Source organism: Zophobas morio, unplaced genomic scaffold (genome assembly GCF_036711695.1).
Source record: "Zophobas morio isolate AGI-343-1 ecotype UQ-CSIRO unplaced genomic scaffold, CSIRO_AGI_Zmor_V1 ptg000008l, whole genome shotgun sequence".
Lineage (NCBI taxonomy): Eukaryota > Metazoa > Arthropoda > Insecta > Coleoptera > Tenebrionidae > Zophobas > Zophobas morio.
In genome coordinates this window covers 6,164,008-6,178,528 of record NW_026972113.1, presented here as the reverse complement: position 1 = coordinate 6,178,528, position 14,521 = coordinate 6,164,008, and the positions used below count along the sequence as shown (strand labels likewise).

The following is a 14,521-nucleotide window of genomic DNA, read 5'->3' as shown; positions in this document are numbered from 1 at the left end:
AATCAAAAATTTAAAAATTCGAAAAATTGAAAAATTAAAATATCGAAACATTGAAGAATTGGGAAATCGAAACACCAAAGAAATCAAAAAACAAAAATCTAAAATTCAAAAATCAAAAAATTCAACACTCGAAAAGCCAAAAAGTCGAAAAATCGAAAGATCGGAATGTTCAAAAACTGAAACATCGAGAAATCAAGACATCAACAGCAGAGGAGTCAAAAAATCAAAAAATTAAGAAATCAAATTAGACCAAAATTGAAAAATCGAAAAGTTAGTAATTGAAAAATTGAAACATTTTAAATGAAAAAAAATCGGTAAAACGAAAAATTGAAAAATCTAAAAATCGAGAAATTGAACAATCTAAAAATTAAACAATTTAAAAATTGAAGAATTGGAAAACCAAAAAATCTAAACCGAGAACTTGAAAGATCGAATAATCGACAAATCAAAACATCAAGGAAACCAAAAAAAACTAACGGAAAATCTAGAACTTAAAAATTGAAAAATTAAAATACCTATCGAAAAATTGAAAAACCGAGAAATCGAAACATCAAAAAATGGAAAAATTGAAGAACCGAAACATTACAAAATCCCAGAAGTGAAATACTGAAAAACTGAAAATTGGAAGGAAAATTGAAAAATCGAAAAAGTGAAAGAATTCAAAACTGAAATCTTGAAAAACTGAAAAATGGAAAGAAAATGGAAGAATCGGAAAAGTGAAAAATTCCAAAACTGAAACAGTGAAAAATTCAGAAATCGAAAAATTGAAAAATCACAATTGAAGAAAGAATTGAAAAATCGAGAAATAGAGAAACGTGAAAATAAAAAAATCAGTTAATCGAAAAATTGAGAAATCGAAAAATTTAGAAACGTCAAAAATTGAAAACTGACAGATAAAAAAAATTAAAAATCGTAAAACTGAAACATCGGAAAATTGAGAAACCGAAAAATAAAAAAATTCGAGTAACCGAAAATATGAAGAATCGAGAAATCGAAGAATCGATAAATTGGAAAATCCCAACAGTAATATATCGAAAAATTGAGAAATCGAAATCGAGCAAAACTGAAGTATCGTAAAGTTAATAAATCGAAAAACTGAAAATTTTTGAAAAAAAAAATCGTATCAAAAGCTAAAAATTCAAAAAATCGAGAAATTGAACAATCAAAAAATCAAAACATTGAAATCCCAGTAAGTTGATAAATAGGAAAATTTAAAAAAGGAGAATTTTAAAAATCCAAGAATTGAACAACAAAAAAATCCAAGCCTGAAAACTCAGAAAATCGAATGATCGAGAACTCAAAACATCAAAGAAAACAAAAAATCTAAAATTTAAAAATTCGACAAATTGAAAAATCATCGAACTGAAAAATCGGAAAAGTCGAGATAGTGAGAAATCTAAAAACCTAAAACTTTAAAAACTGAACAATTAAAATATCGAAAAATTTAAAAACCGAGAAAACACAATATCAAAAATTTGAAAAATTGAAGAAACGAAATATTGCAAAATTCCAAAGCTGAAACACTGAAAAACCTAAAATTGGAAGGAAAATTAAAGAATCGAAATAGTGAAAAAATCCCAAACTGAAACACTGAAAAATTAGAAAATGGAGAAATGGGAAAATAAAAAAAATCGGTCTAAAGTGTTTAGACAGTACTTCCCTCGCTATCGAAAACATGACGACTGCATGCCAAAAATCGAAATATTAAAAAATCAAAAAATGAAAATATCTGAAAATCGAAAATCCAGAAATTGAAAAGTTCTCAATATTCAAATCCTGAAAAATTTAGATTGAAAGCTTGAAAAATTGACAAATCCAAGCATCAAAAAATAGTAAAATAGAAAAATGTTAAATTTAAAATATCCAAAAATTGAGAAATAAAAGAAAAGAAAAATTAAAAATTTAAAAATTCGAAAAATTGAAAAATTAAAATATCGAAAAATTGAAGAATTGGGAAATCGAAACACCAAAAAATCAAAAAAACAAAAATCTAAAATTCAAAAATCAAAAAATTCAACACTCGAAAAGCCAAAAAGTCGAAAAATCGAAACATCGGAATGTTCAAAAACTGAAACATCGAGAAATCAAAACATCAACAATAGAGGAGTCAAAAAATCAAAAAATTAAGAAATCAAATTAGACCAAAATTGAAAAATCGAAAAGTTAATAATTGAAAAATTTAAACATTTTAATTGAAAAAAAATCGGTAAACCGAAAAATTGAAAAATCTAAAAATCGAGAAATTGAACAATCTAAAAATTAAACAATTTAAAAATCGAAGAATTGGAAAACCAAAAAATCTAAACCGAGAACTTGAAAAATCGAATAATCGACAAATCAAAACATCAAGGAAAACAAAAAATTAACGGAAAATCTAGAACTTAAAAATTGAAAAATTAAAATACCTATCGAAAAATTGAAAAACCGAGAAATCGAAACATCAAAAAATGGCAAAATTGAAGAACCGAAACATTGCAAAACCCCAGAACTGAAATACTGAAAAACTGAAAAATGGAAGGAAAATTGAAAAATCGAAAAAGTGAAAGAATTCAAAACTGAAATCTTGAAAAACTGAAAAATGGAAAGAAAATAGAAGAATCGGAAAATCCAAAACTGAAATATGTATTGAAAAATTTAGAAATCGAAAAATTGAAAAATCACAATTGAAGAAAGAATTGAAAAATCGAGAAATAGAGAGATGGGAAAATAAAAAATCAGTTAATCGAAAAATTGAGAAATCGAAAAATTTAAAAACGTCAAAAATTGAAATGAATTCGAGAAACTCAAAACATCAAAGAAAACAAAAAATCTACAAATTGAAAAATCATGGAACTGAAAAATCGAAAAGTCGAGATAGTGAGAAATCTAAAAACCTAAAACTTTAAAAACTGAAAAATTAAAATATCGAAAAATTTAAAAACCGAGAAAACACAATATCAAAAATTTTAAAAATTGAAGAAACGAAATATTGCAAAATTCTAAAGCTGATATATTGAAAAATGGGAAAATCAAAAAAATCGGTCTAAAGGGTTTAGACAGTACTTCCCTCGCTCTCGGAAACGTGACGACTGCATGTCCATTATGTTTTTTTTTCACATTAGATTTCAAAGCATTCGGTTTTGTAGTTCCTGATTAAATCAATAAAATAAATTTAAGCATTCATTAATTTTTGGGGTCATCCTGTATATGCAAATCCAAAAAACATGAATGGAATGATAAATCACAAGAAGAGACTCATCATATTTTATACATTTTAGATAGGATTTATTCAGCAAAATTTTGGGGTGGCGTCATCCATTTTTTAGGAGGGATGAGCAAATAATTATATTTTGAACAAAAATTTACCATGCTTATGATAAATTTAAACCATTTCCAAGTTTTCAAATCATTCGGTTTTGTAGTTCCTGATTAAATTAATAAAATAAATTTGCGCATTCATTAAATTTTTTGAGTCACCCTATATATCCGAATCCAAAAAATATGAATGGAATGATAAATATCAAGGAGAGACTCACCATATTTTGTACATTTTAGATAGGATTTATTCAGCAAAATTTTGAGGTGACGTCATGAATTTTTTAGTGAGGACGACCAAATACATTCTGATCAAAAATTTAACATGCTTATGATGTGAAATAAAATCAAATTTTATCATTTTTTAAAGGCGGGGTTTGTCGGCTTATACTTAGCCTTCGATCAATTTTTTATTGACCAAATTAAGAACCCCATTTTTTAGATTTGCTTATACAGGGACACTAAAAAAATGAATCAGTCAATCAGTTATTTTATTGAATAAATGAAGAATTGCTAAACTGAATACTTCGAAATCTTGCAGATGTTTTAAAGTTATTGTTTGCATGGTAAATTGTTAACCAAAATCTGCCTGTTTATTCCCCCACAAAACTGATGATATAAGAATTATCGTAAAAAAATCAGTTAGTTAGAACCAGAGAAATCTCTACAATGTATAACTGGTTGCATACACACATTTAAAAAGATTTGTTGAAATTCGTTATACATCGTTCGATACACGTTGTGACAAATATTAATAAAAATATAAACAAATTACCAAAATGTTTATTAAAATTTCGTTTGCAAGTGAATGGAACCAGAGAGAACTTTAAAAAAATTGACATTTAATTGTCTTGCATTACAGGAATCTGTAATCATGTGCGTTCGTGGTCGAATATTTGCGGAAACCATGGTGGTGGAATAACAGAAGCGAAGATAGTTTTAATTAAAAAATACAAAAATATGCAAATATGTTTATTACATACATCAACATTACAACAAAAAACTTAAATATAAAACCAATCAATCAATGATATAATTCGGGTGCACCACAAGCAGCGGATTCTCGTCCTCTTCTTGATCCCTCCCTAATCCCGTCCTCGTCAGCGGAATAATAACTTGATCCTGCAACCACCACGTTACCAACCTTCCAAACCTAAAAACCCAATACTCACGTGATAAATCAACCTGTCGATGACTTTATCAATCAGCTCCTTCTTCTCCACTAACTCCTCCTCACTCTCCACGTCATCCGAAATCATATTCAAGTACCACTCCACCAAATCGTTCCTCTTTATACCCTCCTGATTCTCTTCATCCCTCCTCTCCTCCTCCCTCCTCATATGTACCACAATCTTATTACTCAAAATTTTATAATCCTCAAAACTCAACTGCAACTTCTTCTTCGCGGCTTGCTGAGGAATCTCTTCCGCTGGCATTTCCTCGTCGTCGATCAAATTTTCGTTTCCATCATCGTCCAAGTGTATATCCGGCTGTTCCACTCTGATGATAGACTTATTCAACAACCTGTACGCTTCCTTGACGTGTTTTGGCAGCACTTCGTCCGAAATTTCCATCTTCGCCATGGCTTCGGCCAGTCGAATCATGCTTTCGAGCTGACGAACGGTGATCCTCCAGGTGGATTTTCCACTGGTTGCTGTGTCTCTCAGCCTGAGGTGATTGTAGTGTCGGACTAACAATTCCGCCGCCTCTGGATTAATCACAGGCTTGAATCTTCTCACGAACGATATATACTGAAGAACTTCTTCTTTCGAGTACACCCTATCGATTGACTCTTCGACGTTGCTGTGCAAATCGACGATTTTTCGAGCGATTGCGTAATCGATGACTTCGTTGCACTCGTCGACGAGGATGAAGAAGAGATCGAAACGGGACATGATGGGGGCCGAGAGGGCGATGTTCTGCTGGAGGGATTTGGCGCGGTCGTAGCGGCCCCCGATGGGGTTGGCCGCCGCCAGGATGGAGGTGCGGGCGTTGAGGGTGGCGCGGACGCCGGCTTTGGCTATGGAGATGGTTTGCTGTTCCATGGCTTCGTGGATGGCCACTTGGTCGCGGGGGTCCATTTTGTCGAATTCGTCTATGCAACAGACCTACCAACGGGGGTAAGTGGGTGTTCTTCGTTAAAATATGGAGGACGCAGGATTGACTGGATGGTAAAAGGACGCAACAAGGATAGGAGCGTGTACGCAAACATATATACAAATGTTGATGAGAAAAAACCGGCAACCATGAAATTTAATCTTAAAATATTGGTTCAAGGTTATTTCGACAGAACTTCCCTCGCCCCTGAAGAATAACCCAACAAATCCTGTAAAAATATGATAATATTTAAAAAACCGACAAATCGAAAATTCCAAAACTGAAATGACGAAAAACTGAACGTCAAAAGATCCAGAAATCAAAAAGTCGGACTATCCAAAAATTGAAAAATTGGCAAATTTTAAATTAAAAAAAAAAGACGATAAATCGAAACATCGAAATCTCGATAACTCGAAAAATTGAAAAATCGAGAAACCAAAGTCGAAAAATGGAAAATTTAAAAAATCAAAAACTTTAGAAATGAAAAAGTCAAAAATCGAAAAGTCGAGAAATGGAAAATTTAGAAACGTCAAAAATCAAAAAATTGAAAAAATCAATAATTCATCGAAAAATCTAAACTCTGAAATCTTGATAACTTGTAACACCAAAAAATCCGAAAAGCGGAAAAATCGAAAAATCGAGAAATCGAAACATCAAAAAACTGAAGAATCTACATTTTTACATTTGGAAATTCGAAAAACTGGAAAATATATATATATATATATCGAAAAATTGAAAATTTAGAAATCGCAAAATCGAAAAAGTAAAAAATCTAAAAGACGAAAAATAGAAGAATCGAAAAATAGAAAATACGAAGAAAAATTAAAGAATCGGGAAATCGACACATCAAAAAATCGAAAAAATGAAGAATCGAAATGTTGAAAAATTCAAAACTGAATGTATTGAAAAATTGAAAAATCCCAAAATTTAAAAATCCCAAAATTGAAACATCGGTAAATTAGGAAAACGAAAAATTAAAAAATCGAGAAATCAATACATCAAAAAATCGAAATATTGAAGAATCGAAAAATTGAAAAATCGAAAAATCCAAAAACCAAAAAATCGAAAAATTAAAACATCGAAAAATTGAGAAATCGAAAAATCTAAAATTCGAAAAACTAAAAAATACAAATATCGAAAAATTGAAAATCTAAAATTTAAAAATCGCAAAATCGAAAAAGTAAAAAATCTAAAAGACGAAAAATCGAAGAATCAAAAATCGAAAAATTGAAAATGCGAAGAAAAATTAAAGAATTCAGAAATCAAAACATCAAAAAATGGAAGAATCTAAAAAAAAATCAAAAAAATGAAGAATCGAAATGTTGAAAAATTCAAAACTGAAATATTGAAAAATTGAAAAAATCCCAAAATTGAAATATCGGTAAATTAGAAAAACGAAAAATTAAAAAATCGAGAAATCAATACTTCAAAAAATCGAAATATTGAAGATTCGAAAAATTGAAAAATTGAGAAACGAAACATCAAAAAAAAATCGAAAAATCTAAAAAAATAATAAATTGAACAATCGAAATGAAAAATTCAAAAACTGAAACATCGGTAATTTAGGAAATCGAAAAATTGAAAAATCGAATAATCCAGAAATTGAAAATCGAGAAATTCAAAAATCGAAAATTTTGAAAAACGAAAAATTTGAAAAACAGAAACATCAAACTGAAAAATCAAAATTTTTAAGTTAAAAAATTCGAAAAATTAAAAACCAGAAATATCGAAAACCTGAAAAATCGAAATATCTAAAAATCTAAAAATTTTAAGAATTGAAATATTAAAATTTCGAAAAATTGAAAATGTGAAATTTAAAAATTTACAACCGAAAATTCAGAAAATTGAAACGAAAGATAGAGAAATCGAAACATCAAGGAACTGAAAAATTTTAATTTTTACATTTAAAAATTCGAAAAACTAAAAAATCGAAATTTCTTAAAATCTAAAAATTTTAAAAACCCGAAAAATTAAAATATTGAAAATCTAAAATTTAGAAATCGAAAAATCGAAGGATCGAAATATTGAAAAATCCCAAAACTGAAATATCGAAAAATTGAAAAATCTAAAAAAATCGAAATGTTCAAAAAGTAAAAAACTGAAATATCGATAAATTGAAAAATCCCAAAACTGAAACATCGGTAAATTAGGAAATCAAAAATTTGAAAAATCGAGAAATCTAAAATTTAAAAACCGAAAAATCGAAACATCAAAAACAAAAAAATCTACATTTTTGAATTTAAAAATTCGAATAATGTATTGAAAAATCAAAAAATTTAAAAATTTTAAAAACTGAAAAATTAAAATATCGAAAAATTGGAAACCTAAAATTTAAAAATCGCAAAATCGAAAAAACGAAAAATCGAAGATCCAAATATTAAAAAATCCCAAAACTGAAATATCGGTAAATTAGGAAATCGAAAATTTGAAAAATAGAAAAATTAAAAATTCAAAAAATTGAGAATTCGAGTAATCGAAAAATCCAAAAACCAAAAAATCGAAAAATTAAAACATCGAAAAATTGAGAAATCGAAAAATCTAAAATTCGAATAATAAACGAGAAATCGAAACATTGAAAAATTTAAAAAAACGAAAATTCGAAAAACTAAAAAATACAAATATCGAAAAATTGAAAATCTAAAATTTAAAAATCCCAAAATCGAAAAAGTAAAAAATCTAAAAGACGAAAAATCGAAAAATCAAAAATGGAAAAATTGAAAATGCGAAGAAAAATTAAAAAATTCAGAAATCGAAACATCAAAAAATGGAAGAATCTAAAAAAAAAAAATGAAGAATCGAAATGTTGAAAAATTCAAAACTGAAATATTGAAAAATTGAAAAAATCCCAAAATTGAAACATCGGTAAATTAGAAAAACGAAAAATTAAAAAATCGAGAAATCAATACGTCGAAAAATCGAAATATTGAAGATTCGAAAAATTGAAAAATTGAGAAACGAAACATTAAAAAAAACAAAAATCTAAAAAAATCATAAATTGAAAAATCGAAATGAAAAATTTCAAAAACTGAACTATCGAAAAACTGAAAAATACCAAAACTGAAACATCGGTAATTTAGGAAATCGAAAAATTGAAAAATCGAATAATACAGAAATTGAAAATCGAGAAATTCAAAAATCAAAAATTTTAAAAAACGATAAATTTGAAAAACAGAAACATCAAACTGAAAAATCTAAATTTTTAAGTTAAAAAATTCGAAAAATTAAAAAGTAGAAATATCGAAAACCTGAAAAATCGAAATATCTAAAAATCTAAAAATTTTAAGAATTGAAATATTAAAATTTCGAAAAATTGAAAATGTGAAATTTAAAAAATTTACAACCGAAAATTCAGAAAATTGAAACGAAAGATAGAGAAATCGAAACATCAAGGAACTGAAAAATTTTAATTTTTAAATTTAAAAATTCGAAAAACTAAAAAATTGAAATTTCTTAAAATCTAAAAATTTTAAAAAACTGAAAAATTGAAAATCTAAAATTTAGAAATCGAAAAATCGAAGGATCGAAATATTGGAAAATCCCAAAACTGAAATATCGAAAAATTGAAAAATCGAAAAAAATCGAAAAATCGAAACATCGAGAAACGGAACATCAAAAGATCCAGAAATCAAAAAGTCGAAATATCCGAAAATTGAAAAATCAACAAACTGACCGAAAAATCAAAAATTTTAGAAATCGGAAAATTGAAAAACTGAAAAATCTAAAACCGAAAAGTCAAAAATTGGAAAATCGAAAGATCAAAGATCGAGAAATTGAAAAATCTACAATTTAAAAATCGAAAAAACAAATTGAAAAAACCGAGAAATCGAAAAATTGAAAAATCGAAAAATCAATACATCAAAAAATCGCAAATTGGAGAAGTAAAAAATCGAAACATCAAAAAATCGGAAAATCTAAAAAAATCGATAAATTGAAAAATTCCAAAACTGAAACATCGGTAAAGTTGGAAATTGAAAAATTGAAAAATCCAAAGATCAAGAAATCGAAACATCAAAAAACTGAAGAATCTACATTTTTAAATTCGAAAATTCGAAAAACTGAAAAATACAAATATCGAAAAATTGAAAATCTAAAATTTAAAAATCGCAAAATCGAAAAAGTAAAAAATCTAAAAGACGAAAAATCGAAGAATCAAAAATCGAAAAATTGAAAATACGAAGAAAAATTAAAGAATTCGGAAATCAAAACATCAAAAAATAGAAAAATCTAAAAAAAATAAAAAAAATGAAGAATCGAAATGTTGAAAAATTCAAAACTGAAATATTGAAAAATTGAAAAAATCCCAAAATTGAAACATCGGTAAATTAGAAAAACGAAAAATTAAAAAATCGAGAAATCAATACGTCAAAAAATCGAAATATTGAAGATTCGAAAAATATGAAAATTACAAAGATTAAAAAGGCGAAAAATCGAAAATTTTAAAAAACGATAAATTTGAAAAATAGAAACATCAAGAATTGAAATATTAAAATTTCGAAAAATTGAAAATCTGAAATTTAAAAATCTACAACCGAAAATTCAAAAAATCGGAACGAAAGAGAGAAATCAAAATATTAAGGAACTGAAAAATTTTAATTTTTAAATTTAAAAATTCGAAATTTCTTAAAATCTAAAAATTTTAAAAAACTGAAAAATTAAAATATTGAAAAATTGAAAATCGAAAAATCGAAGGATCGAAATATTGAAAAATCACAAAACTGAAATATCGAAAAATCGAAAAATCTAAAAAAATCGAAAAATTCACGAATCGAAATGTTCAAAAAGTCAAAAACTGAAATCGCGAAAAACTGAAAAATCCCAAAACTGAAACATCGGTAAGTTAGGAAATCGAAAATTTGAAAAATCTACATTTTTGAATTTAAAAATTCGAATTTGTATTGAAAAACCAAAAAATTTAAAAATTTTAAAAACTGAAAAATTAAAATATCGAAAAATTGAAAATCTAAAATTTAAAAATCGCAAAATCGAAAAGACGAAAAATCGAAACGAAAGGTCGAGAAAACGAAACATCAAGGAACTGAAAAGTTTTAATTTTTAAATCGAAATTTGTTAAAATCTAAAATTTAAAAATCGAAAAATTGGAAATCTAAAATTTAAAAATCGAAGGATCGAAATATTGAAAAATCGAAAAACTGAAAAATCGAGAAATCAAAAATTTGAAAAATAGAAAAATCGACGAACTGAAAAACCAAAAAATTTAAAAACTGAAAAATCGAAACATCAAAAAACATAAAAATCTACATTTTTGAATTTAGAAATTCGAAAAATTGAAAAATAGAAATTTTGAACTAAAAAATCTAAAAATTTCAAAAACTGAAAAATTAAAATATCGGAAAATTGAAAATCAAAAATTTAAAAATCGCAAAATCGAAAAGACGAAAAATCGAAGATCGAAAAATTAAAAAATCTCAAAAATGAAATATCGGTAAATTAGGAAATCGAAAAATTGAAAAATTAAAAAATCGAAAAATTGAGAAATCGAAAAATCAAAGAACGGAAAAACCTAAATTCTTAAATTTAAAGATTCGAATAATTGAAAAATGGAAATATCGATCGCCTGAAAAATCGAGAAATCTAAAAATCTAAAAATTTCACAAACTGAAAATCAAAAATTTAAAAATCACAAAATCGAAAAAGTGAAAAATCGGAGAATTGAAATATTGAAAAATCTCAAAACTGACAATCGGAAAATTGAAAAAATAAAAAAAAATTGAAGAATCGAAAAATCTAAAAAAATCAAAAAATTGAAAAATCCCAAAACTGAAACATCGGTAAATTAAGAAATCGAAAAATTGAAAAGTCGGAAAATCGAAAATTTTAAAAAATCGACAAACTCAAAAACAAAAACCTGAACAATCGAAAATATGAAGAATTGAAAAACTAAAAAATCGAAAACTCAAGAAGTCGAGAAATCGAAAAGTCGAACAAGCAAAAAATTGATTAATCGAGAAATTAAAATATCGAAAATTTGGAAGCGTCAAAAACTGAAAAATCGTAAAACTGAATCATCGAAAAATTGAGAAATCTAAGAATAAAAAATCGAGAAATCGAAAAATGAAAAAACCGAGAAATTGAAAAATTCGAAGACCACCGAAAGGGCGAAAAGTCAAAGAATCGAAATATTGAAAAATTTCAAAACCGAAATATCCAAGAATTGAAAAATGAAGAAAAATTGAGGAATCGAAAAATTGAAAAATCTAAAAAAATAAAAAAAAGAATCAAAATGCTGAAAAATTTAAAAATTGAAAAAATCCCAAAACTGAAACATCGGTAAATGAGGAAACCAAAAAATTTGAAAAGTGGAGAAATCGAAAACTTAAAAAATCAAAAATTTTCAAAAATAGAAAAATCGAGAATTCGAGCAATCGAAAAGTCCAAAACAAAAATCGAAAAACAGAAACCCCGAAAAATTGAGAAATCGAAAAATGAAAAAATCGAGAAATTGAAAAAACAAAATCCTGGAAAATCGAAAAATTAAAGAATTGAAAAACTAAAAAATTGATTAATCGAGAAATTAAAATATCGAAAATTTAGAAGCGTCAAAAATTGGTAACACTGAAACATCGAAAAATTGAGAAATCGATGAATGAAAAAAATCAAGAAATCGAAGAATGATTGAAAAATCCAAACACCGAAATATCGAAAAACTGAAGAATTGATACTGAAAAACTCCAAAACTGAAATATGAAGTTTTTTTTTTTAATAAAATAGTAAAATCTAAAAAATATTTACTACAGAAAACAGGGACGAATTTTGTTCATGTTCTAGGGGTCATGAAACGTCAAAAACATGAAAGTAGCCAGTCGCCTGATGGACTCGATTACAATACTTCCTTACTTTACTCTCGGGAATAAAAATTATGTTGGTAACAGCACCGCGTTGCCATTGCCAACATCATTATTTTAACAATAAAATTCATGGCCTACTAGACAATTATTTACTCACCCCATTATCCGCCAACATCAACGCCCCCGCCTCGATCACGAAATCAGACGACTCCTCGTCCCTCACCACCGCCGCCGTCAAGCCCGCCGCCGACGACGCCTTCCCCGACGTGTACACCGCCCTAGGTGAAAACTCTGAAACCTGTTTCAAAAACTGACTCTTCGCCGTGCTTGGATCCCCCACGATGCAACAATTGATGTCCCCCCTGAGCGCGGTCCCCTCCACCGTGGTCTTGGAGACCCCCCCGAACAACATCAGCAGAATCCCCTTCTTCACTTCTTCGTTCCCGTGGATGCTGGGGAAGAGGCTGTTGATGAGGTTCACGTACAGGTTCCTGTCGTGGCTCATCTCGTACATGTGATTCCACTCGCCCTCGGTCATTTGCTGGCGCATGAGCTCGGGGGTGATCTCGTTCAGAGGCAGCTCGATGCCCCCGAATTTGGGGTTCGTGGGCTGGACGCTGCAGGCCAAGAAGGCCATGCGGTAATGGAGGTCGCGCACGCCGAGGGCTTTCAGACCGCGGACTCCTTCGGCTTCGTCGCCGGCTTTGTGCCGGGAGCTGATCTGGGCTTGCGCCCCCGGGAGACTGAGGGCCCCCACGTCGGGGACCACGATGAGGGTGCCCGTGAAGTCGTAGCGGTCGCCGGCCTAGACAATGATTTCTAGGGTCAATAAATTTACTCAGTAAAAATTCATAACACCCACCTGCACACTTTCAACATTCTCGGCCCTCAGAATCACCTCCACACACCTTGGGATGCACCCCCGGGGCAACTCGGCTTGTGTCTCCTGAATCCTCACTTTTTGGAAATCGATAAACAACGACTTATCCACATCCAGCATAAACCTCCTTCTGTTACTACACACGGGATTTCGGCAAATCGTCGGATTGGTAAACTAAAAAAAAAAAAAATTATTACAACCCGATGAAAATTTAAAACACCAACCTTGAACTGCTGCTCCACATCTTTAATCACCGTCTGGCAATCCAAACACACGAAAGTCCCCAAAATCAGCTCAGGATGAACGGGGTGAGTCCGGATAACCTGTCCTGAGATTCGAATCAAAGTCCCCACCTTCTCTGTTTTTAATTCGCGTACTTTGTGCCTTGTGGGCACATCCACGAAGCTGACGTAACATTCTTTGTGTTTCTTTAAGTCGCTGCGGTCTTTGACGAAATTAGAGACGGCCTGACAGATGAAGGGGTATATTCGGTAGTACTCTTCGATGACCGTCGTGGCGAGATTCTGGTTGTACTTTTCCAAGTCCTCGAAACTCACTTCAATGGTGCTGCGTTCTTGGTTGAGGAGTTCTTTAGCCGGTTCTAGATATTTAGTTTCGCCGTCTTCTTTGTATCTACATGATTGTTATTAATTAAGCGGGTTAGAGCGTCAAGAGAGTACTCACTCTTCCAAGAAATCCTGGAACAGTTTCTGGCACCTGACACCGATCTCATCGACGTGTTGTCTTTGGCCCACTTGGACGTTGGCTACATCCATGATTTATTCGTTATAATTGCGGAAAAATCGAGTTGAAACTTTCAAACAACAAAGCAAGATTTAGGCGGGAAAATTAGGCTCACGTAACCTCATTTATTTTGAGTGAGTGGCATGGGGGGTTAATGTGTGCGACGGCAGCGCCATCGCTATTTTGCGCATGTCAACGAAAACAATAAACGTCAACTGCCAAAATTTAAAATTAAAATATTCGCTTTAAAAGTTGCTTTATAAAACTTGCCGCTGACGATGACGTTTCCGTTGAAAGTTGGCACAACAATAACGTTGCCGTTATTGTTGGGTTTTCAACCAATCAAATTGCGATAATGTGCAGCGCTGTCAACTTCTGGTTTGCCTTATTTTCTTCATACAAATATGTATCATCTTTTCACAACAAGAAACTTAAAACATGTTTAAAATGGTAAATTTGTATAGGGAAATATCGATTTTGCAATTATACTGCGCCCCCGAATAAAAAAAAATCATCAGAATTGAGATAGAGGGGTGGGCGGGGCCTATATTTTACCTTTTTTTTTTCTTAATATACATAGCCATTTTTTCACAACAAAAAACTTGGATCGTATTATTAAAATGGTACATTTTTGTAAAGAAATATGGATTTCGCAGTTATGGGGCGGAGCCTAATTGCAAAATCGATATTTCTTTATACA

The 14,521-nt window shown here is 29.7% G+C and overlaps 1 protein-coding gene across 1 annotated transcript; it reads right to left on the bottom strand.

Moving 5' to 3' along the window:
* Positions 1-4,251: 4,251 nt before the first annotated feature.
* On the bottom strand, positions 4,252-13,988 carry LOC135125159 (DNA replication licensing factor Mcm6). Its single transcript, XM_064050533.1, has 6 exons — positions 13,762-13,988; positions 13,302-13,710; positions 13,060-13,251; positions 12,355-13,002; positions 4,467-5,402; positions 4,252-4,416 (listed from the first exon to the last, which is right to left on the bottom strand). Exons 1-6 carry the CDS (start codon positions 13,851-13,853, stop codon positions 4,315-4,317), a joined length of 2,379 nt encoding a protein of 792 aa, XP_063906603.1. The 5' UTR covers positions 13,854-13,988; the 3' UTR covers positions 4,252-4,314.
* Positions 13,989-14,521: the final 533 nt, after the last annotated feature.